Source organism: Microchirus variegatus, assembly GCF_963457635.1.
Source record: "Microchirus variegatus genome assembly, chromosome: 3".
Classification (NCBI taxonomy): Eukaryota; Metazoa; Chordata; class Actinopteri; order Pleuronectiformes; family Soleidae; genus Microchirus; species Microchirus variegatus.
Window position 1 is genome coordinate 33,819,948 of NC_139804.1, and position 25,836 is coordinate 33,845,783.

The window sequence follows — 25,836 nt, forward strand, 5'->3', positions numbered from 1 at the left end:
TTTCCACCTCTGCACAATGACAGCCCTACACGACACGTTGCAGCTCGACGACACTGTAATATGACACATAACGACGTGTCCAATAACAAAACACCACTCGGGTTCAGATCGGGGAGGCCATTCCTCCCAATCACGACCCTCCAGGTCACACTGTCATTGCCCACGTTCATCTCCCTATGGTCATGAACTTTGGGTTGTGACCGAAAGAACAAGATCCCGTTCTTTCAAGCGGCTGAAATGAGTTTTCTCCGCAGGGTGGCGGAGCGCTCCCTTAGAGAGAAGGTGAGGAGCTCTGTCACCTGGGAGGATCTCGGAGTAGAGCCGCTGCTCCTCCACATCCAGAGGAGCCAGCTGAGGTGGCTCGGGCATCTGTATCGGACGCCCCCTGGACGCCTCCCTCGGGAGGTGTTCCGGGCATGTCCCACTGGGAGGAGACCCAGAGGAAGACCCAGGACACGCTGGAGTGACTATGTCACTCGGCTGCCCCGGGAACGCCTTAGGGTCCTCCCGGAAGAGCTGGAGGAAGTGTCCTGCAAGAGGGAGGTCTGGGCGTCCCTTCTCAGACTGCTGCCCTAGCGACTCGGCCCCGGATAAGCGGTAGAAGATGGATGGAAAACGACATGATGCTGTGACAATACTACACGTAACCACATACAGTAATACAACACAATGCGCAGTAACCTAAGATGACTCCATGATACGACACAGTGCTATGACGTAGTACCTTAAAAGGTCGCACATACACCAAACTGGACATTACAAGACTCTTTACATCGATTGGCTTTCGGGACACAAATCTGCTCTCAAGTTCAAATATTTCAACTTGAGTTCGTGAAGCAAACAATGAGAGTTTCACATCTACGCAGGATCTGAGCTGCAGGATTCCTGCTATCCACATCACGTGGCACGACGGACAAGTCTTTGCATTGCCTGTAAATATTTAATCTCCTTGCGTGTAGATTAGTGTCACGCTCTGTGTGAATGCGCCATAGCTGAGGTTTACAGAGGGAAGAAGAAGAAGAAGGCTGTGATGCTGGTGATGTCTGTGCACAGGCCAGGGATGTCGTATCAGGGATGTTGAAAATCCAAGATGATAAATGAAACAAAAAATGTTGATAGCCTTACAATGTGAAAAACAATTGAAGGATATTCTTGTGTCTTTGTCTCTCTCTGGAGGACGAGCACCGGCGCAGCAGCATTGGGGTCCTCCTCATTGGCAAAGACAAAGCTGAGGGTGAAGTCAGACTGAGGATAAAGTCAAGGGCGAGACTTCCTCTAAGCACGGGGACAAGATGCTGGCAACTTCCATCCTCCCAGCCTCCTGCAGCTACACCTGGCTCTGGTAAAAAAAAACACAAAAAAAAAAGATTAACAAACAAACACATAAAGATGATTTTATTGTTTGACTCCTCCTCTCACCTGTCTGTTTCCTCCAGGTGTCTCCTGATCATCCTGACACATCCTCCCTCAGCTGTCGGGGTGAGTTTTAGTTCATCTGTGTTATATTCAAAGGAGCTTTTATTGTGAAGGATAAGTGTGATGACGTTTGTTGCTGGATAATAATGTTTGCTATAAGTGTGAGCAGTACTTTACTTAGTATTAGGGCCAATTCTAATTCCTATCTTAACCCTCAAGCTCAACCCTTAATCTTAACTGACCCTCAAAACCAAGTGTTGAGGGTTATTTTGTCACTTAGAAATGGGACACCCCTTAAATGCAGATACGTCTTCAGACTGTAGGGGGCAGAATAACGCGAAAGCTGCGTCCAGTCTGTCAACTCCAAAAAAGAAGAAGAAGAAGAACACATTTACGTCAGGATTATTTATTACGATCCGTTTGTCAGTCAAGTTATTAGGTTGTCAGTTAGTTATAAGATGATACTCATACACATATTCAGCTGACAGTTACCACACACCACGGCTTATTGAAAAGTAAACCATAGCAAACGATCGCTTGACGTTAGCAAACGGCCAGCTGTTGACAAAAGATCGTAAAATAAAAATAAATGTTACGCAACAATGACGTCAGTAATCCATAATATGGGCCTAAACTAAGATAATACAATGGTTTTCATCATTTTTATATCTATTAATAAAGAAAATACTTCATTTGTAGCGTTTTGCTGCTTTCGGCGCCATCTTTATTATGTCAAAACACAGAAACATTTCTGGTGGCCCACAATGAATTACAGTTGATAGTTTTAATCCAGGAGCTACTAAGCTTGTTTAATGTTTATTGGACATTACTGGATACAGTCCAATAAGTGTAAACTGTAGAACTATATTTACTATGTCATCACATTTTGGATGACATAGTGACACAGTATAGTATGATGTTTTAGTAAAATTTTGGCGTTGACATTTTTTGCCAAACATTTTGGACGACATAGTATAGTATGTATTTTTGTCAAATTTTGGATCTAATTTTTTGTTGAAAAAAATTGTCAAATTTGGGACCAAAAACTTTTTCCCCCCAAAATTTGTAAAATTTTGGATGACATAGTTATTACAAATGGGATTTTGTTCAGTTTTTTTTCTTTTTTTTCCCTTTGGTGGCCCTCAGTCCAATGTTGGGTTCCTAAATTGGCCCTCAGGTATCAAAACTTTGAGAACCCCTGGTTTATAAACTCTTTTGGAGGGTTCCACCAAGAACCCTTTTATTTATTTATTTTTTTAAACTTTATTTTTCAATCAACATAACAGAAACAAAGCACAAATACAGGGGGGGGAAACACTACTATCTTGCATAAAGGTGCCACTTTGTCCATCTTGCAGTGTATGAATCCGTCTTAGTTCGTAGGCTATAGGTCATTTGTTCCATTGATCGTATTTCTTCCACAATGTCCAGCCAATGGCTCAGTCCAGGTGGCTCAGTTTTCAGCCAACTTCTTGTAATGGCTTTTTTAGCCACAAGGGATAGGATCTTGAACAAGTAAACATCTTTTTTAACTATTACATCGTCTAGAATCAGTCCCAGATACATATACCTGGGGTCATCAGGGATATTATATCCAAAAATGTACCCCATGGCTCTACGAACCCCGTCCCAAAATGATCGTATCTTCATACATGACCAGAACATATGAGAGTGGTTGGCATTCGATTGCCCACATTGTCTCCAACAAAATTGTTGTTGGCCCAATTGTTTATTTTTAATTTGTGGTGTAATAAAAAAAATATTAAATTTTTCCAACCAAACTCCATCTTTTAGAGCTAGTGGATGTGTGTTGGGTCTTATTAATGGAATGCCAATCACTCTCCACCAAGAACCCTTTTAAAACCCTTTCTTCGGGAAAGGGTTTTTCAGAAGCAAATGGTTCCAGGTAGAACCTCAGCCCTTGTAGCAGAACACTTTTTGGCATTAAAATGCATTTTCTGTGATCAGATAACCATCATATAGCGATTCACCACATGCATTTACGCCTGGTATTAACAAGCGTCTCAGGTGTCCACATCGTGATCTGATCGCTATCCAATCACACCCCGTTTCCTTACATCACCTCTCCACTCTTATTCTGCAAATACAGTGAAGACAGCAGCCAGCCAATCAGCTGTTCTACTGTCTATTTGGCCATTTAGCGCCAGTGTGGTGTCTTGGGTGGAGAAGCGGTGAGAGGGAGGGGGATTGATGAGCAGCAGCAGCAGCGGGAGAATGGAGGATGGCGTGAATGCTGCTGTGTAAAGACCACGGCAGTGAGCGCCGATGCTAGTGGGCAACAGTTGCACCAGTGGTAGAGGATGATGTGAGGGTAGACTTTCAGAACAAAGTGACAGCAGATAGAGCGATAGCCACATTCCTGATGCTGATAGCCACGCCTGACTGGTAACCCTCGTTTACACAACGCCGTTGGAATGTGGCTGTTACAAAAACACTGATGCATGCTGGGAAACTGGCCGTCTGGGGCCCATGGAGGAAAAAAAACAAAAAACAGCCAGGGCATCAACAGGGAGCATCGGCGCGGGTATGATGGGGAACAGACCCAGGTCCGTTTAACAGAGGTTCACCTGGTCTGTCTACAACAGACGAGGAAGTAATCACATACTTTATCAAAGTAAAAATAAAAGTACTACATATCGTCCATTTACATCCCTTTATGTGATATATGGAACAATATGAGTAGCTGAAATCCCCTTTTCCACGTGTTGCCTCCAGGGCTGAACAATGGAGCATTTTCAAATCAAAATCCCAATTTGAAACAACGCAATTATCAAATTGCGAAGGATGTAATTTGTTTACAATATTCGTGATTGTTCCGGCCATTCCTCATACTTTAAAGGTTTAGCTCACACTCAGGTTGCATAATAATTAATATAATAAAAATAACAATTTATGTATCAAAATTAAGAGTGCAAATACTTAAATACTGTATGCTGACCGACTGACATAAAGTGTCACAATATTGCGATATATACATTACTATTATTACTGGGTCAGATAAAAGAAAAATAACACTTAATATAATCTATTGTATGTATTTTTCTGCCATTTAAAACATAATTAATTAAAAATATTTAACAAGATTTATTTATATTTAATAACCTTTCATGGCCCACATGCAGTACCGTCATGGCCAAAACTTGGGTTTCAACACATTTGCGTTTTACAAACCAGCACCTGAAATTTACTGAAGACTTTCTGTGTAGAAGTTTACCTCTTTATAGCTATAACCAAGACAGAATTAATCCTGATCTGTTGCTGAAAGATGTCGCTGAAATATAGACATCTGAACTTGTTTAACAGGACTTCCCATGTTAAATTAAAATTGACACCAAATCCATAATCTGGATCAGATTATGGATGAAGCTTAGTCTGAAGGTCAAGTGTCTGATCCTGCATTCACGTTTTTTCAAATTCGTTTGAATCCGATGAGTTTTGACTGAGATATTTTTTTTTTCCATTCTAAGTAATTTCTTGATAACTTGATAACGTCTTTATCCTAAATCTGTAACAGTGAATACTGTCATGAAGGCTGACCTACAGAGATTATATCGCTGATAAAATCGCAGTCAAACTATCTGACGATCATGGACAGACTCTGCAGCTCTCGGTCGTTCTGTAGGTCTGTACAGGGAGGCTGAGGAGTGTGATCCATCTGTAGTTGGAACACAAGCCCTATCTGCCACTGCAGAGGCCTCTCTGTCCCTGATGTACCTGCAGCGTGGCAGAGGTATGTCAGCTCGACAACACCCAAAGTCTTAAAGAAGTTGTGATGACTTTAATTACTTAAAACGCACTTGTTTTATTAGACTGTGTTAATGCACAGCGTAAATGCAAAGCCTCGCGTTTGAGCTGCAGCTGCACTTTCATATCTGATGGACAGAGGCTGCTTCATTCAGACGCTTCAGAGCCAGTGGGTCGGAAAAAAAGACAAGCGTAAACGTCACAGACGTGATCTGATAAACGTAAACATAAACACACATACACAAAATCTCAGATGTTTGTCTTGTTTTTACATTCCTCATCGTCTGAAAACCAAAATGCTGCTTCTGTTAGAAATCAGACTGTGTCCAAAACCATCACCTTGACCAGTGAATCAGGGAAACATCCAGATCACACACTGATTCACTGGTCAAGCAAACTTTGACACCACAAGTCCATTAGTCCACCAGAACCACTGCACCACAGGTCCATTAGTCTGAACCACTGCACCACAGGTCCATTAGTCCACAAGAACCACTGCACCACAGGTCCATTAGTCTGAACCACTGCACCAAAGGTCCATTAGTCTGAACCACTGCACCAAAGGTCCATTAGTCCACAAGAACCACTACACCACAGGTCCATTAGTCTGAACCACTGCACCACAGGTCCATTAGTCCACAAGAACCACTGCACCACAGGTCCATTAGTCTGAACCACTGCACCAAAGGTCCATTAGTCTGAACCACTGCACCAAAGGTCCATTAGTCCACAAGAACCACTACACCACAGGTCCATTAGTCTGAACCACTGCACCAAAGGTCCATTAGTCTGAACCACTGCACCAAAGGTCCATTAGTCCACAAGAACCACTACACCACTGGTCCATTAGTCCACCAGAACCACTGCACCACAGGTCCATTAGTCCACTTGAACCACTGCACCACAGGTCCATTAGTCCACTAGAACCACAGGTCCATTAGTCCACTTGAACCACTGCACCACAGGTCCATTAGTCCACTAGAACCACAGGTCCATTAGTCCACTAGAACCACTGCACCACAGGTCCATTAGTCCACTAGAACGACTGCACCACAGGTCCATTAGTCCACTAGAACCACAGGTCCATTAGTCCACTAGAACCACTGCACCACAGGTCCATTAGTCCACTAGAACCACTACACCACAGGTCCATTAGTCCACTAGAACCACTGCACCACAGGTCCATTAGTCCACTTGAATGACTGCACCACAGGTCCATTAGTCTACTAGAACCACAGGTCCATTAGTCCACTAGAACCACTGCACCACAGGTCCATTAGTCCACTAGAACCACTACACCACAGGTCCATTAGTCCACTAGAACCACAGGTCCATTAGTCCACTAGAACCACTGCACCACAGGTCCATTAGTCCACTAGAACCACAGGTCCATTAGTCCACTAGAACCACTGCACCACAGGTCCATTAGTCCCCTAGAACTACTACACCACAGGTCCATTAGTCCACTAGAACCACTGCACCACAGGTCCATTAGTCCACTAGAACCACTACACCACAGGTCCATTAGTCCACTAGAACCACTACACCACAGGTCCATTAGTCCACTAGGACCACAGGTCCACTAGAACCACTACATCAAAGGTCCACTGTTCCACTAGTCTGTTGATCCACGAGTCCTACTGAGTCAATGATTGGTCAGGAACCTCAAGACTTGTATCAATCAATCCCATCAATCCAATTTCATTTTTCAACAGTTACAGTCTCTGCCATAAAAATCCACAATTCAACAGCCAGGTACAAGAAATGCTTATCAAAAAGGTTCAGCTGGTAACATTGTCAGACTCAGGACTGATATTGGTGTCAAAACCATTTTCTGAAGGTCTCAGACCCGGACATGAGGGACTCAATACAAGTAGTGAGAATGTATTGTCACCGACATCAGCTGCTCCCCTTCCTTAGTTTAGGGATGAGATGATACCACTTTTTTTGCGTACAATACCGATATCACAAACTGGAGTATCTACCGATACAGTAATGTTTGGCCATATATGAAAGATGAAGCTGTTAACAACACATTTGTGCTGAGTCATTGCAAAGACACAATTCTCATTGTTCTTTCAAAAAGAAGAAAACAAACAGCCCAAACATGACTCAGCTAAAATGGTTTCACTGATTTCCGAGTCATGGTGCATAGTGAAGCCTGCGATATAGGATTTTTGGATTGTATCTGATTTTACATTTGTATCCGTACGATATCTGAGATCCAGTGATTTTGACCGATATCGAACCGATACTGATTCTGACCGATACCGACTCCCATCCGTAGTCCTTACCCCACTTTACCTGCCACCTACCAAGTAAAGTTAGGTTCGTGGAGATGGGAACAAGCTGTGAGTTTGTTTCAAAGTGAAGATGTCACACAGCAGCACTGCACTGTACTGTGGGTTAGAGATGGCGTCAGATTTAGTGCCAACTCTCTATTTCTATGACAACAGAAGAATCTGTTGTAACAGGACAGTACCATCACTGATATGATGTTATGGCGATACTTAATGTTTGTGTGTTCTCCTTTGGTTTCCAGGGCGACCAGACGGAGTTGTGCGCTGGGCGGGACTGCTCCACCTGTCAGTGTTTCCCTGCCAAAGGAGCAAGGGTGAGACAGCGACGAGCAACACACACACAGCAGCCAATCGGCTGCCGGCAGCAGCGTGACATCATCATCATCGTCGTCACAGCTGCTGACCGTTAACAGACCCGTGACACCTTTACTGTCAGCTCGTAAAACACACACACACACACACACAAACAAACAAACACCTTCTCTAATCTGAGAAGCAAATAAATGCCGAAACGACGCAGCGATGCCAGAAAACGTGGTTACCATGGCAACACGGTTATTAATCCAGATGTTTGACGCCAATCGAGCGGCTCGCGTGTCATCACGCGACGTGTTTGTTGTCACTTCACTCACTGATATGGTAAACAACAACATTTATCAGAGTGTATGTATGTGTGTGTTTTTGTGTGTGTGTGTGTGTGTGTGTGGCAGTGTGGGTGTGTGTGTATGTTTGGACAGCTGGGGGCGGTAGACAGCCAGAGAGGATTGTGGGAAGGTGTCCGTCTGAGTGATTTCACAGTTCAGAGGTTTCGGAGAAAGAAGGACACAGAGAGGATCACCGCTGTCACATCTCATCACACACACACACACACACACACACACACACACACACACACACACACACACACACACACACACAAACACACACACACACACACAGGGTCCTAATCTCAACTGGTCACCACAGGTTTAATCACTTATCGTCTCTGTGGGCGTATATTTATGATTCATTACTCATTGATAATCAATCACACAAGCAGAGTTTGTGCCACTTTAAATTCTTATTTGTTATTTGAATGACTGTTTGTCATGTTTGTGTGTTGCAGACATTAACTCTGGAAAATGTCCAGAGTTTACAGTGTGTCTGTGCTGCAAAGCATCTGCGTTGATTGTTAATCTGCGTTGTGTGTAACTTGTATTTATTACCTCTTTAGGACCCTTTCTGGCATAAACTCAGGCAAAAACCTGGTCCTAATGAGGCCAACACTGGGATTTAAATCGTGTTAAGCTTAAGGTTTAGCTTATATCTAAATGAATGCAAGTCAATGCAGTGTCGTAAGAAGAATAGATGCACAAACCTGTGTGTGTGTGTGTGTGTGTTTCAGTCTAATCTGATGTCTGCTCATTTAAAGGAACATTCCATCTGATTTAACATCCTGGCTGTCTGAACTGCTGTTCAAACACACATCCATTGTGCGTGTGTGCGTGTGTGTGTGTGTGTGTTGTAGTTGTTGTCCTGTTTGTGTCACACTGCCCCCCTGTGGTCACATAGAGAGACATCATGTTAGTGCACTGACATCTGTATTTCTGTGAACACTTCTCCCTGCTGGCTGCACTGTTCATTACAGTTGATTTAATCCAGATTAATGATCCATTTTAATTCTCCTCCATATAAAATTACTTGACTCTTATTTTGAAATAAAGGCAGAATGAGCTAAGTGAGAGACTGGTGAATGAATTAAAACGTTTTTTTTAGTGTCAAATTATTGAGCCTACATTATGTTTTAATTTAAACAATAATGTTCAAGCTTTCTGCTTTGGTTATTCATGTAAATTATTCAAACAAATCAGGGATAATAACCACCAGGTTGTCATGTAAAACCAATATTATATCAACATTAGTTCATCATAAACCTGATGCTGCGTTCACACGTGTTCACCTGAAACTCGCTTCTCATTGATTTTGAATGTTTTGGTCGAATTTTGTCAAAACCATCTTTTAAAAAATCTGCTTAAAAAATAGTTCTCTTTCCTTCATAAAAAAGCAAAAGCTTCATAAGATTTAATCACATTTTACAGGTGCATTCACAATGAACACAAAACGACGTTTTTTGTTTTGTGTAAACACAACCTGTGACGACTCGCCTGAGGATACTGCGAGTAATAACTATCTCCCTAATCTAAACGCTGACTTGGCGTCAAATATGTCATGTTTATTTGCATCAGATCACTCGCACAAGTTGTATCAAGTTGATTCTGTTTGTAACCCATAGATTCACACCTGGTTTGGTGTGAAGCTTATGTTGTCGGTAGCCAATGATGGGCCTCGCGACCCTCACAAACGGCCTTTAGTGACAGCTCTGTTTGGACCGTATATAGAATAAATTCATAAATACAGTACGCCTGTGCTGGAATAACCTCAAAGTTGAACATTTCAGAGTAAGAGAAGCAAATTAATGGATTCAAATGCAGACACACGAGAACACACTGTTAAGCCCAATTTATACTTCTGCGTAAAGTGCTCTGCGTAGGTTTTTACGCAGAGACTCTGCGTCGACGCAGAGACTGTCGAAGAGCCTCTGCGTCGTCTCCGACTGCACAAAATATTTTTTAAGTGTCCGTCACTCCGTCAAGGGACAACAGAGACGGCAAGAGCTGCGATTGGTCCTCAGGACAGACCGAGATAACGCTGCTCTGTGCCGGCTCACAGTGAGCACCGAGCGTCCACAGACGCGGAGCTGATCCCCGCCGATAACGTCACTGCCAAACTATAAATACGTCATATCTTAACACACACGGCACATGTTTAGACTCTAAATGGCCAATTTCTCGCCTCAAATTATCTTAAAACTGCGTTCCGTCACACAGAAAAGTGAGAAACGGCCACTGTTTCAACAACAACAGTCTTTCTCTCTCTTTCTCTCTCGACGCCATTGCTCACTGTAGCCAGAAGCAGAACAACCTTGCGCAGCAACCCCTACTGATTGGGCGGGAAATAGCAGCGCGTGTCCGTCACCACGACGCAGAAGTATAAAGGCTCGAGGTGTCTCCGTGCATTTCTGTGAAAGCCACCACTGACTGCTGTATGTGCGAGTTCTAATAAGTTCTACTGTAGCTTACCAGGTAAACATGCATCCCATGTCCTGCAGGGGGCACCAGGTGGTCTGGGGCAACAGGGACATCAGGGGCCACCAGGCTTCCCAGGTCCTCAGGGACCTCCAGGAGAAAAGGGCCACAGAGGAGACGAGGGCTTCACTGGAGCCCAAGGACTGAAAGGAGACGTGGTGAATGAACACTCTCAACCAGTGACAGTCCTTACACCTGGTGTGTGTGTGTGGAGCCCTGTGACGTCCCTATAATGCAGCGTTTGTGTCTCGTTTCAGGGAAGTGTCGGTGTTGTTGGATTTCCGGGTTTAGAAGGAGTTCCGGTAAGAAAACTCCACCTCGTCCGTCTGTCAGGTCCTCTTCATGGTCCAGCTTTGGTCATGTGACACTAAGGGGGTTTACTTTGTGTGTTCAGGGTCTCCCGGGTCCGGCCGGAGGTCCTGGTTTTCCAGGTCTGGATGGGTGTAATGGGACCAGAGGACGGAGGGGAGAGCCGGGACTTCCTGGAGAACAAGGACCAGACGGAGAACCGGTCAGTGACAAATACATCTTCTTTTATGTGATCAAAGCACCTTTTTTGTTGCATGTTACTTATGCGGTTACTCTGCTGAAGCTGATGCTAAGCTAATATCCCTTTAAAACCCTTTATTCAGGGAAGGGGTTTTAAAGGGTTCTCTGGATCTAAAATGGTTCTTACTGGAACCATTAGTGTTACCAAGAACCCTTGAAAAACCTTTTCATCTGAAAAGGGTTTTTCAGAAGCAAATGGTTTGAGGTAGAACCTCAGCCCTTGTAGAAGAACCCTTTTGGAACCCTTATTTCTAAGAGTGTAATGGAAAATCGAACTGATAAGCCTGTGACACTATTCATTGTTTTATTGTACAGAGTTTATCTTGTGCCTCGTGTTGCCATGGTAACTGTGTTGGTGTTTGCAGGGTTTTCCAGGCCTGAAGGGGTTTCGAGGAGATCAGTCGGTTTACTTCAGACCTTATCCTGGAATACCCGTGAGTCCTATGATACTTCGCTCTGACGCTAACTGAGATATTTGTTATTGATATAATGTTGAAATGTGGAAGAGGAACCCGGGACTAGTATTGCCACAAATTATGTGGGGATTATGTGTGAAACTGGATTTAATCTGGCATTTTCCTGTTCTCTTTATCATTCTTCATCTCTTTGATGACCTGCTCTTTGAATTCCTGTAGAGGTTTTAGTGGCTGTTGTAGTCTATGATCGGCTGTAGTCATTGTCGCTTAATATTTTTTAATCAAGAAAAAACATAACCTGGTGATTGTGGACAGAGCAGCTTGACTAAAGATACTGATACTGTGTGTATAACAGGGAGATGATGGGCCCAGTGGACTACCTGGACTACAGGTGAGAGCAAACAAACAAGCTAACAAATACACTGCATATGACACATGAACCTGAATTAACACACTCTCTCGCTCTCTCTATCCCTGCAGGGTGAACAGGGACTCCCTGGTCAAATAGGAAGGTTTGGTCCAGCAGGACTGGATGGGGCCAATGTGAGTGAAATCATTGAATGTTTGCTTTTTACACATTTAAAGGTCTTCAAAACTCCCTGTGATATTTTCACATAAACTCTTACACATGCGATAATAAACACTAAGAAATCTATATCACATCAGCAATCGAGCAGCTCTTAGTTATTCATATATGATCAGATTAAGTCCGCCTGGACTCCTGTAGATCATTTAATATATATACTGTACATTATGTTAAATGTCACGATTGGCCAAAAATAGTCTTAACAGCATAAGTTTTGAACACAAATAACCTTATTTTTACACGTGTCTGTTTCTCTGTACAGGGTCTCCCTGGTCTGCCTGGTTCCAGGGGCTCACCTGTAAGTATTATACAGAAAACACAATATTATTATATGATATTATATTACAAATGATAGTGTGGGATTACCCAAAAGAATCTGATGTGCCTTTGTGAAGCCTTGAGATTTGTAATTGGGCCAACGACCTGTTGGAACGCAGGAAATGAGAGAGATCAAGAACATTTACATCACAGGGAAATGTATACTGACGTTGTAAATCAAGTGAGAAGTTGGCAAATGTTCCCCGAGTCTTATTGACTGTATGGTTTATTCCATATGATTGATCACACTGATGTGTTTATGTTTCAGGGAGAAGAAGGTCGATCTATACCCGGACAGAAAGGAGAGGAGGTAAACACTCAAAGACTCTTTCCTTCAGACCGCCTCCCCCTCAGTGACATCGTCACAGTGTGGGCGTGGCTAAAGTGTAACCTGTAGCAGCAGTCACAGTGTATCGTGTATCATGCACAGGGTGATCAGGGCCTCCAGGGTCCGCCGGGGCCCTTTGAATACGTCGACCCTCCTGAAGACTTGTACCTCAAAGGAGAACAGGTGGGCAAGTGGTTCACTTTGTAACTTACAGCCAATCAGATTGCAGCTGTCGGTTCTAATGTTGGTTTTCTTTGGTTCCTCAGGGTCGTCGAGGGGTCAAAGGAGCTTGTGGACCATCGGGTACACCGGGACTTCCCGTACGTCACTGATCGCGTCTGACGAACATGCCTGGTTAATCAGATTAGAACATGACGGAGAGATACTGATGATTTATTTGTTTTACGTGTGTGGTTTCAGGGTCAGGACACTCCCCCTGGAATCAAAGGAGAGAAAGGGCTTCTGGGAGTCCCTGGGCTGCGGGTAAATAATCAATGAAAGGATGATCAAGTGCAGTTAATTAGCTCATCCTGACAAAACTAACAGCATCCATGTTATCTCATGTGATGTGTTGTGTGTTTCAGGGATCTACTGGTCTGCCCGGAGAAAAAGGTTTTAAGGTGAGTTGATGCGAAACAAAGTATATTCATTCACTTGAACTTCCATATTATGACAGACGACACACACCTCTCAGCCAATCAGAAGCCAGGAGCTTCCCTTTTCAAAGCTGTCTCTCTGTTTCTAGGGGGTTCGAGGAAGCCCGGGTCTGCCTGGTCTGATTGGACGAGAAGGTCCTAAGGTCAGTCAGTTTGTCCTTCTGTAACGTGTCAGGTGAATCCAAACACTCCGTCCTCTGTCATTAGTTTGGGTCAATTAGCGATGAGCTCCTGTCTGTGACGTAATGAGTCAGTCTATTCCTAGGGCGTGATGGGAGATCTGGGACCTAAAGGCCTCGCTCGAGAGACGGACGTCACACACACAGGTACAATCAATACAAATGGATCAATCATCTGATTCTGTCTTTGTCAGCTTGGTAAATGAATGACACAACCAGCACACATACAAAAGAACCTAAAAATCAAACAAACATGGCCACCTCAGATCAGGACGAAAACACTGCTCAGTGCCATTCATTGAAGCAGTGTGCCTTCACATTGTCTCTTACCCACAAACCTTTTTCAGGTGAAGAAGGGGTCCCTGGGTCACCTGGGCTCAGAGGCCCTCCAGGAGACATGGGAGTGATGGGAATGCACGGACCCCCGGGAGCCCCTGGCAGATCAATACCTGGTCAGTATCAGCAGCCTGTGAGCAATTCACCGCCATATGTTCTGATATATTAGTAAGATTCATAAATATATGACAATGACAGTAAAGGTTATAATAGAGCCAAACAAGGCATTAAGTGGGCTTTCATTAATGAATAAGAACAAAAAAAAAAATTCTTCCCTTTGTGTGTGTATACATGTATTTGTTACCTCTATCTGGAACTTTTCTGGCATAATCACTCACCTCGCCAGGACCAGTTGTTCTCATGGAGACCAAAACCTGGTCCTAATGAGACACAACCTAATGTCTGAGGAACTGGTTAAGGTTACGGCTAAGATTTGGAAAGTGATATGGTCAATGATAGGGTTAGGCATTAAGAGTTTATAGTAAAGGTTACCTCTAATTACAGTTTTCCGATGGTTCCTCCTCAGGTCCACCAGGGTCTGTGGGGCGGAGTGGAGTTCCAGGATCCAAGGGGGAACGAGGAGATCCAGGTGTGGTGTTTAAAGATGGACCCACACCTGGAGAACCTGGAAAACCAGGACGTCTTGGACCTAGAGGACCAAAAGGAGAGCCAGGGATTCCAGGTACTTCAGTTGTTGTTTACCTGTGGAGATAAGAAAAGGTTATGTTTTTCACTTATATCACTTAATGTCCTTAAAGGTACCATGTCCTTGCTATGTTGGCGATTAACGCATGTTTCCAATCCATTTAAGTCTTTTTAACTGATTAACAGAACGACATTGTTCGGTTTGATTTCTGTGTCGGACATCATGCTCATGACTCTTCCAGTGATGACACTGGCCTGCAATTTTAAAACTTTTTAAAAATATAATTTAAGTATTATATAAATTGCCACCGTTTTACATATTTTACATAAATCCCATATAAATACATGTTTCTCTCCTCAGGTCGTTACTGTATTGCTGGAGCCACAGGAGAATCTGGAGACCAAGGTCAACAAGGACCTCCGGGGGCTCAGGGCTTCCCAGGGCTCAAAGGTCATTGTCATTGTTGTGTTTATATCCATGTTTACAGTTTTTTCCATCAGCACTCTCAAAGCAAACATTGCATCTGTGGTAACTCTTTTTTGGCAAATCAAGCTTCAGCCTTTGTGTTACCGATTAAAATCTGTGTTCCAGGCTCTCATGGTGACTGTTCCTGTGGCTGTCCTCGTACACTAAGTGGCCCCCCCGGGCCTGAAGGGGACCTGGGGCACCGAGGGTTTGCTGGAGTCCCGGGGGCACCAGGGCAGAGAGGAGAGAAAGGTTTACCTGGTGATGTTGGAGAAATTGGACAACAGGTGAGTTACTGCAGCAAAGGCTCAGAGATAACATGTTTTTTTTTTTAATGGATTTATTGTTTTCTTTGCAGGGGTTTGGGGGGTTTCCAGGTGTTACAGGGTTCAAAGGTCAGAAGGGAGATTTCATTGTGGTGGACACGAAAGGTGAGTCTATCACCTGTTAATGACCTGGTTAAATATGCACTCCTTCCTTTGCAACACTGCCTAACATTTTTTTAGTCATGTAAGTAAATCATTGGCTTTGATCTGACCATTGACTCCAGGTGAGAAGGGAAACCGGGGCCAACTAGGCCCACCTGGCAGACGAGGATTATCCGGTAGAAGAGGACCTGATGGGCTCCCGGGGGCCCCTGGAGAGCCTGGTCTCCAGGTTAGTCAGTTGCTCCAACTTAACTCAGCAATATCTAATGCAGGACATGGTGAAATGCGTTGATTTCATTTTCAGGGAGTCACTTTCAGTAGTTTTCCTGGGGACAGAGGCTTCCCTGGATTTTCAGGTCCAAAAGGATTATTAGGACCTCCAGGTTCTCCTGGAGTTGGTATCATTGGTGCTCTTGGAGAGCGTGGGCCCCCTGGTGACGCAGGACTTCCAGGAATCCAGGGTCCCCCTGGGCCAAAGGGGACTAATGGTAAGAATCAAGATTACCTCTTCCTTTAAATTATCAACAACCCTTTTATCCAATTCCTCCTACACAATCACTGATTCTTGTTTGACTTGTATTGCAGGTGACACTCTGCCCTGTGTACCCAGAAACCCTGGGCCCCCCGGACAGAAGGGAGACACAGGAAATTCAGGTACACAAAATTGGTAACATCTATCTACTCACCTTTGTCTTGTTACCCGTCTACTGACTTGTCTACCTCTTTAGGTTATGCAGGGCTCCCGGGACCTTCTGGTTTTCGTGGCACCACTGGACCTGATGGTATTAAAGGAAACAAAGGACATTCTGGACTTCCTGGACTACCTGGACGACAAGGTAGTAGGGTACACCTGTCATAACTGTCTGATTACTTAACATTATCTTGCAAGTCTCCGAGGTTTTCATCATCCTTGACTAGGTCTATCCAAGAGATTGAAGATGTTCTCTAAGATGTTCTTACAAAGACATTTTGGTACCTAATCCTGTAATTTGTGCCTCACTTGTATCATCTGTAGGACCTCAAGGCTTTGTTGGAGATACTGGAGAAGAAGGCCTTGAAGGATTCAGTTATGGTGGAGAAGCAGGTACAGACACTCCTGCTTGTTCTCACTCCTTCCTCTTTGAAATATTTTTTTTTGCACGGAATGTGAAACTCTTTGGCATTTTTCAAATTTGTTTTACTGTTTACCAGGAACCCCTGGGATCCCAGGCTCCCCTGGACTTAGGGGCCCAGCAGGGGAACCTGATGTTGGTCCTTCTGGACCTATCGGCTTCCCAGGACCATTGGGTTCTCCAGGATCTAAAGGAGTCCCCGGCCCCCCTGGCAATGATGGACTACAAGGTTAACACTGGAGTTTATGACTGAATTTGTCTAGATCAGCATCACTCACACTGTGAATAAAAACACAATATGATGTATATCTAGGAGCCCTGGGTCTGTCTGGGGTCCCTGGAGTAAAGGGCCAAAGAGGACAGGATGGAGCACCAGGGATAAGTGGTCCCCCAGGTTCCTCACCTAACTCATGTGATGCAGGAAAACCAGGTTCCAGGGGTGCCCTTGGTCCTCGGGGACCAATAGGACCCCCAGGTAAACCTTAACCACTTTACATCGTTACAGATACAATTAAAATAGTAGGAGCATCCTTTACCGAGTCAACATGTAAACAAACCATACATGCATTTCATTTCAGGTTTTCAAGGGGAAAAGGGTGAGATTGGGGTGGTGGGTCTTCCAGGTTTTGGCCTTGAAGGTCCTGTTGGTAAACCAGGCCCTCCAGGTTTTCCAGGGTCCCCAGGGCCCCAGGGCAAAACTGGCCCCAGTGGAGACCCGGGACTGCCTGGGACTGCTGGTGAGAAAGGTGAGGTACCATCTCCCACCCACCTACCTGTGGTTTAATGTTTTTTGCCTGACCTAAATTCATTGGATTTTTCTCTGTGTGTTTCAGGTCTGTTGGGGCCCCAAGGCAAGTATGGAGGACCAGGGGCTCCAGGACAGACTGGGGTCCCTGGAACTCCAGGGAAGACAGGAGAGAGAGGGTTTAATGGACGAGATGGAGCTCCAGGATGTGAAGGGCCTAAAGGAGAGAAAGGTAAATGCTGAGTAATGCTACCATATGACAATCTCTGCTACAGGATTAACACATAACACATACTAAACCATAAATCCACAGCAGACACATCTGTAGTCAGACTTGTGAAAAACATGATATTGATCCTATCTCATGTGGTTACAGGCGACTCATTCAGGATGCATTTTAATGTCAGGTGTGAACATACCTTCGTAGTGCTATCTACATTGGTCAGATGATCAGACAATCGAAAACAGGTTTTTTTTTACCAGGTCTGAATGAGGCCAAAAAGTATCCTATGTGTCCCTGCAGGTACAAGAGGGTTACCAGGACTTCTGGGATTGACCAGGTTCATTCCTATCAAAGGAGAGAAAGGAAAACAAGGAGTCCCCGGCATCAGCGGCTTCTCTGGATCACGAGGTCAGAACGACGACTTTAGAATAAAATCATAGAATGTATCACATAGTCAGACTAAGTGTCAGTGTCAGGTTGTGTAAAGTGCCGATTGATCCTCAACGTCTTCTCTACAGGAAGCAAAGGTGTTCTGGGACTTAAAGGTAATCCAGGGTATCCAGGAATCAATGGACCCCCAGGCATCACAGGCCCCCCCGGAAAACCAGGTTCCTGTGGTATCTCAGGACCAACAGGCTTACCAGGACGTCAAGGACCTCCAGGACCCATGGGCTTCCCTGGAGAGATAGGAGATCCAGTAAGATAACAAAAGATAACATGGGGTCAGATTTTTGAGCGTAAGAACAGACACTTAAAGTCAAACAGGAAGTACAAGGGTTTGACAAAAAGCTTTAACTGTTGTGGCACTTTTGACCAAATTTAGCTCAATTTAAGTGGGTAGAACTTACGTTCAGCAACTTAATTAGCAAGGCACTCAGTGATGTGAAAATGCCATACCACAATTATCCTGACCAAAACAATTGAAAGTGGATTTTTCGAATGGCGAGAAGCTTGCAAAATTGGATGCCAACTAGCATGGTCATGGCTCCACGGCTTGTGGTCGCCAGCTTGTCAGCATTTTGTTAGCTATTATTGCTGTTAGGCATGGGATGAAAATTTAATGTTGTGATTATCCTGACCAAAATAATTAAGAGGCAGGTGGCATTGGCATTGTATGTTGGGAAGCTATAATGGATTTTCAAGTCACTTATCAAAATGGAAAATCATTGGGTGTAAAATAAAAACTTATTGTGCTTTTTCATATTTTGTCTCATCCCTAGTTAAATGTTCAGAAACACTAATCTAGTTTGGTTTGTGTTGGCAGGGTGACGTGGGAAGCCCAGGAAAATTTGGAGAACCAGGCCGTGAAGGATGTACTGGGGAGAAAGGTACAAAGTCAACCCACCACCATGACTCGGCAGATTTAGAGTAAGAACAAAGATTAGTTTTCTCACTTTGCAGGTTGTTGAATTGCATTTGTTTTGGGTTTTAGGTGATAAAGGAGACTCTGTTAGTTCTCCTGGCCTACCTGGAGACAAAGGGGCTCCTGGAGACTTTGGGCAATCAGGTGATATTCTAGTTCTGGTTTTGGACCTCAGTAAGGGAAGAGAGAAACTGTTAGAACTCTGATCTCATGTGGAAAATATTTTGTAATAAAGTCGACCAAAAAAACAAATAATCATTACATTATATAAAACATTACAAATCAGCTTTTCTCTCTCTCAGGACCTTCTGGACCTCGTGGAGATCCTGGAGTACCTGGTTTCATTGGGGATCCAGGACAGAATGGACGTAAAGGAGATCCAGGTCACGGTGGAGACCCAGGTCTACCAGGTAAGCAGGCTCAACTGGACAAGGACGGTATTAGCCGAGTCATGGGACCTGGTAAAAGAAGACCAAGAAAGACCATTATTTATCCAATCAGACAGGACTAGTGATACCAAACGTGCCACACATTTTTGAAGATGCACAAATGGTGTCAGCCGCTGGAGACACCGGTGGCTGACACCGCTGTGACGGACCATTTGAAGCAGAAAGAGAAGAAGCATGATGTTAAATTTGACCATAAATTCTCAGTGTTGCTTTTCTTTTACCATTTATCAGACATTATTTGCTTGATTTCTCCAACATCAAGCTATAAAACAAGCTCCTTACCTGGTCTGTGTGTTTGTCCTTGTGTCTGTCTGTGTGGTTAATTTCAGGTGCAATTGGTCCCCGAGGTCCCAGAGGTCGTGCAGGTTTTTCAGGTCTTCCTGGCAATGCGGGTAACAATGGTCCTCCTGGACCTGAAGGCGATATAGGTCTCCAAGGTCAGAACACAAACCAAAATCGTTTTCCTGAAAAGTGGTGGAGAGTGGTGGTGACAGTATATCATCTCATCTTATGAAGTACTGTACTGTGTGAGGACTTTGTATTTGTTGGGTGTTTTGTTGTATTGATCAGCCAGATTACAGCATACAACTTACTGTTTGATTTCCAAATCATTTTGTTGCATCAGGTCCACCTGGACCACTGGGACTTCATGGACTAGATGGACTGAAAGGAGTAAAAGGGGACATGGGGACCAGAGGTACAAGTCTTGAACATCAATATTAACTCCCAACAGTAAGATGTGTGGAGGGTCTGGCTCTGGTTGATTTGTGGTGTAAAGCTAAATAGTCTCTTTAATGTTGTGTTAGCCTAATGGGCTAGTGGACAAGCTACTTAAATTCCCAAAGATTCAATTTTTTCCAAGTACCCTCAAGTCTTGGTTCAAGTTCAAATATCAACTGAAATGTCTTCAGCTGGGTTAAGTTTTGACGGACATATTTAGTTATAGTGACTCACAGGTGAAATCGTTTCCTTTAAATGTTTATCTGTCTTTTTAGGTCTGGCTGTGACAGGTCCTCCTGGTCTGATTGGCCTTCCAGGCAAGAAGGGTCCTCAAGGTCTTCAAGGTCCCCGTGGCACTAGTCAGCCTGGACCACAGGGACTCAAAGGCCCCCCAGGACCCAAAGGTATGTAGTAATGTGACACCCCTGGGCTAATATGGTTCAGACCACAGTTAACTAACTATTGACCAGATCTGTTGTTTGATGCTCAGTAATGTGTCTTTGTTTTGTTGTAGGACCACCAGGGAGTTATGGACCTCCAGGTAAAACTGGACCTAACTGTAAAGACCCAGTCCCAGGCCCTCCTGGAGATCCTGGGTGTCTTGGACCCGATGGAGACCCAGGTCAGTCTTTAACAACCAGGTCGAAATAAAACTCACCACGTGTGTCACATGTGACACCCCCGGATCTGGATTTGTTGTTTCAGGTTGTGCCGGGGACATGGGAGATCCTGGTACAAATCCTCCAGTTCCTGGGGATGAAGGAGACAATGGGAACATGGGTTACTGGGGGGCAGTGGGTCTAAAGGGATACCCAGGTCCTAGAGGATTGCCTGGCATCACTGGAGACTGTGGCGTGAAAGGTCTGTGTCGCTGTATCTGAGTTGCTTTTACATGAAGAAACCTGATTGTCATCAACATATATTGGTGTGTTTGTGTGGGTGTGATCAGGTAAGAAGGGGTCCCAGGGGTTGATGGGACAACCTGGAAATCGGGGTCCAAGAGGTTTCCCTGGCTCCCCAGGGCCTTCAGGACCTAAAGGACTTGAGGGACCAATGGGTCCAAAGGGAGAAAAGGGAGGACTCGCCCCCTGTCTTCCTTATCCTCCTTCTCAACAGGGCCCCCCAGGGCCTCCTGGCCCCACTGGAGCACTTGGAGAGGCTGGTGTCATTGGAGAATCTGGCTTGACAGGACACAAAGGTGAGGACTAGGGGCCTCATTTCATCAAACTGTGCGCAGGATTCACCTGAAAAGTTAGCATATATACGAAACACAGTGTTTACACACATAAATGAAGTCAAACGCAGGTTTTCCTTGATGGATCACAGCCTTTGCAAGCTTCAGGTAACCTGATCTAGATTGACTGGAAATTCATGGCAAATGCAGACAGAAAATAGAGGAGGCATTTCACACGATGTTAAATCAAGGTACTCTTCAGTGAAGAGGTTGCATGCAAATGAAAGTTTCATTTGGTGGACATTACTAAGGCCAAAAGTCCATCAGAGTGGTATGCTGTGAATCTTTCGATATGTATGGAAAATTCACAAACAAAATCGTGTTAGCAATAACCGTTGTGCGTGTGTGTTCGTTTAACGTATTCGTATTCATTCACATATCAGAGTGTTTTGTCAGTATTTGAAGTTGTCTCTGCTCAGAACAGATTTCATCACAGCAGTATGAACAATCCACTCCATCACTTCTTTACTTCTACCAAAGTTAGCATGCTAACCAGCTAGCTTTTTGCCCAGCTACTCCATCCTCCATCATCACTACCTCCCACCAAGAAACCAACTGCAGTGGCCGCAGGAACATTACTCATGTAAAAGCAGCTGATTATTAGCATGACTGGCTTGTTTTAGGTTTGAAGGGGGATCCCGGGTCTGAGGGACCAAGAGGATTTATGGGGCCCCCAGGTCCAGATGGACACCAGGGAGAGCCAGGCCTACCGGGAATGACTGGAGCAGTGGGAGGCGAAGGTAAGAATACCGCCTGTTTGCATTTAATTGTCCGCTAATTGTCTGTCCACTCATTGTACACAAACAAACTCTTTGTAGTGTTGTATACATCATCTTAATAATAGGCATGGGACACTGAAGAATATGCTAATGATTATTACTTACATTCTGAAAATGCCCTGCAATGGACTGGCGAACTGTCCAGGGTGTACCCCGCCTTTCGCCTCATGTATTAGACGTGCTGATGTCTGTGAATTTACGTATCATCCATGGGGATGTTTGGTCGATCTAACTTCCTGTTGCGGTCTTTGTATCTCAGGTGGTTCTGGGCCAACAGGAGACCGAGGTCCTCCTGGACAGTCAACTCGCCTGAATCCAGGGTTCCTGTTGGTAATGCACAGCCAATCGAGGCAGATTCCCACCTGTCCGCTAAACATGAGGGCCCTATGGATTGGATATAGTCTGCTGTACCTGGAGGGACAAGAGAAGGCGCACACTCAGGATCTGGGTACAAACACACATAGTACAGTATATGCTGCATATATCTTGTATATACACTTATTTCTAAGACAATGAAATTCAATAACAAAGTCAATGCAAAGACACTAATTCACACACACAGGGTGACGTGTGATTTCATGTCAGCAATGTCAGAATGTCACATAAAGTGTACATCAGGCAAATCCAGAGCAGAACTTTTTTAAATGAAAACAGAGTAATGTTGATGTAGTTTGATATTTGATTTAACTGATCACATGTACTGTACGTTTGTATATTTCTTCAGGTCGGGCTGGCTCATGTATGCGTGTCTTCTCGACGATGCCCTTCTCCTCCTGTAACATTGGTGCCTGCTCTTACGCAAGTCGTAACGACAAATCCTATTGGCTGTCTACGACAGCGGCCCTTCCCAGCATTCCTGTGGACGGGCCCTCCATTGAAGAGCACATCAGCCGATGTGTGGTGTGCGAATCCCCGTCTTTACCTGTTGCACTGCACAGCCAGACGTCCAAACAGCCAGACTGCCCCCCCAACTGGACAAGCCTGTGGACTGGATACTCTTTCCTCATGGTGAGTACAGTAACTAAGTGAAGTACTGACATTAACTACTGTAACTGAAGTACTAACAGCAGCTAACTGAAGTACTGACGTTAACTACTGTAACTGAAGTACTAACAGCAGCTAACTGAAGTACTGACATCAACTAACTGAAGTACTAACATCAGCTAACTGAAGTACTGGCATTAGCTAACTGAAGTACTGGCATTAACTAACTGAAGTACTGACATTAACTAACTGAAGTACTAACATCAGCTAACTGAAGTACTGGCATTAACTAACTGAAGTACTGACATTAACTAACTGAAGTACTGACATTAACTAACTGAAGTACTAACATCAGCTAACTGAAGTACTGGCATTAGCTAACTGAAGTACTGGCATTAACTAACTGAAGTACTGACATTAACTAACTGAAGTACTAACAGCAGCTAACTGGAGTACTGGCATCAACTAACTGAAGTACTGGCATTAACTAACTGAAGTACTAACAGCAGCTAACTGAAGTACTGGCATTAACTAACTGAAGTACTGACATTAACTAACTGAAGTACCAACAACAGCTAACTGAAGTACTAACAGCAGCTAACTGAAGTACTGGCATTAACTAACTGAAGTACTAACAGCAGCTAGCTGAAGTACTAGCATTAAGTACTAACAGCAGCTAACTGAAGTACTGGCATTAACTAACTGAAGTACTAACAGCAGCTAACTGAAGTACTAGCATTAAGTACTAACAGCAGCTAACTGAAGTACTAGCATTACGTACTAACAGCAGCTAACTGAAGTACTGACATTAACTAACTGAAGTGCTAACAGCAGCTAACTGAAGTACTGACATTAACTAACTGAAGTGCTAACAGCAGCTAACTGAAGTACAGGCATTAAATACCGACAAATGCATTCCTAACATTCGTTTACTGAAGTTCTAACATTAGCTAACTGAAGTACTGATATTAACGGAACTAACAGCTACCTGACTTACTGAAGTACTCAGAGCAGCTAACTGAAGTACTGACATTAACTACCTGAAGTACCACCTGCAGGTAAGAGCTGTACTCACCTGTTGATGATGTCATTTCCTGTGTGTGATACAGCATACAGGAGCAGGCGATGAGGGTGGAGGTCAGTCTCTGACCTCATCTGGCAGCTGTCTGACAGACTTCAGGACCCAGCCCTTTGTAGAGTGTCAGGGGCCCAGAGGAACCTGCCACTACTTTGCCAACATCTACAGCTTCTGGCTGACCAGAGTGGACACCAGCACCTCCACCACCACCATGCTGACTGATGCGTGGCAGCAGAGAAGTAATATTGGGAGGTGCAATGTCTGCATGAGGTTGTGAGGAAGAGAGGAACGCTACGGCCTCCCCCTTCAGGAGGAGGGAGTAAGGGTGCCTGACCTGCAGGGGGAGTCAAACTGACGTTTCAAAAGTTGATTGGTTGCTGCGTCGGAGGGACGTTTTTTCTCATCATCAGAGGACAACAACAAACGAGTGGACTTCAGGCCCTGCCTACAGAACTGCACTGAATATTCTGATTGGTGAGCTGAGAGCAATGACAGCGCGTCATTGGTCAGTCAGTATTTTTGTTTATATGTCGGGAGGGAATCGAAAGAGAAGCTGTGATGTTTCAATGTGTTGGGAGCTTCTCCCACTGTGCTCAAGCTTCAAGCTGTTCCTGAACTTCTCTGAACAGGACACACTGCAGCACAGGACCAGAACCAGGGCATGAACAAGGACCAGAACCAAGCTGATGTTGTAATTTCTATCCTCTAAATATCTTTCATCACCTTGTCAAATTTTGAATATAGGCCATTGAATTTTATGGTAAAGATGAATATTTTTCAGTTTCTTTTTTTTTTATGTTTTAATATTTATAACTTTAAAATAACAAGCACAGAAAAACATAAAGGTACTTTTTCTATTTCATTCATTTAATGAAAAATATAAGGTGAAATCTTCAGTGTGTTCGTTTTGTTTCAATTTGGACTCAATTTGGATCCTGAGTCTGGTTCTGTATCTGGTCCCGAGTCTGATTCTGTATCTGGTTCTGGTGCAGGTTGTGGTCCTGGTTCTAAAACAATTTTCTAGCTTTGTAAATATGTTTGAACTCAGCCGTTATATATTTCTACTGTAAATGTCAACAGAGTATTTATTTAGCCTCTAATTAATGTTGGTGCTATTTGATTTTATTTTGGTAAGTGATGACACGATGAAGCCCCGCCCCTCTCTGTACTCTGTCCCGTTCCAATGATGCATCAAGAGGAATGATGAGTTCAGTTCAGGAGTAGATCCTTTTCAAAAAAAACAAAAAAACAACGGAGTAAATTGGTATTCAGAAGTGGGCGGGGCTTAACTATTAACATCCCCTGATGAGGGGAGGTCACCGTGTCTCTAGTGTTTTTTTATGTTTTTGTTTTTTTACGTCGTTATATTTTAACTTTTGTAGCAGGAAACTTCGCACTAACACTTGTGAAACATTTTTAACATGTGGACGAACAACTTTAATAAAATGCATCAAACTTGATCTTTGCGAGTGTGCAGAGCATTGAACAACTCCCGTCTGCCATAAAGTTAAATCACGGAGTTTCTCTATAGACTTTGGTGTGGGAGAGTAAGTGGTTTACAAAGTGACACAAACTTCAGTTTCCCTGTTGGAAAAGGCAGTCTAGCAAAAACACTGAACACTTTCTTAAAATTGAC

At 44.0% G+C, this 25,836-nt stretch overlaps 1 protein-coding gene across 1 annotated transcript; it reads left to right on the forward strand.

Moving 5' to 3' along the window:
* Positions 1-1,292: 1,292 nt before the first annotated feature.
* col4a4 (collagen, type IV, alpha 4) lies at positions 1,293-24,477 on the forward strand (the record flags this gene model as incomplete). Its single annotated transcript, XM_083887014.1, has 46 exons — positions 1,293-1,342; positions 1,437-1,479; positions 7,724-7,795; positions 10,630-10,764; positions 10,864-10,908; positions 11,001-11,117; positions 11,521-11,589; positions 11,927-11,962; positions 12,052-12,114; positions 12,420-12,455; positions 12,744-12,785; positions 12,906-12,986; positions 13,070-13,123; positions 13,224-13,286; positions 13,388-13,423; positions 13,549-13,602; positions 13,725-13,785; positions 13,986-14,090; positions 14,501-14,656; positions 14,981-15,070; positions 15,212-15,372; positions 15,444-15,516; positions 15,636-15,742; positions 15,818-16,001; positions 16,099-16,167; positions 16,242-16,349; positions 16,529-16,597; positions 16,705-16,854; positions 16,939-17,100; positions 17,204-17,371; positions 17,459-17,602; positions 17,894-18,001; positions 18,112-18,290; positions 18,858-18,921; positions 19,026-19,100; positions 19,259-19,366; positions 19,735-19,842; positions 20,031-20,102; positions 20,401-20,529; positions 20,640-20,747; positions 20,831-20,986; positions 21,075-21,323; positions 21,983-22,099; positions 22,398-22,586; positions 22,863-23,146; positions 24,232-24,477. The coding sequence occupies 46 exons, from the start codon at positions 1,293-1,295 to the stop codon at positions 24,475-24,477; spliced, it is 4,995 nt and encodes a 1,664-aa protein (XP_083743140.1).
* Between the last annotated feature and the right edge of the window lie 1,359 nt (positions 24,478-25,836).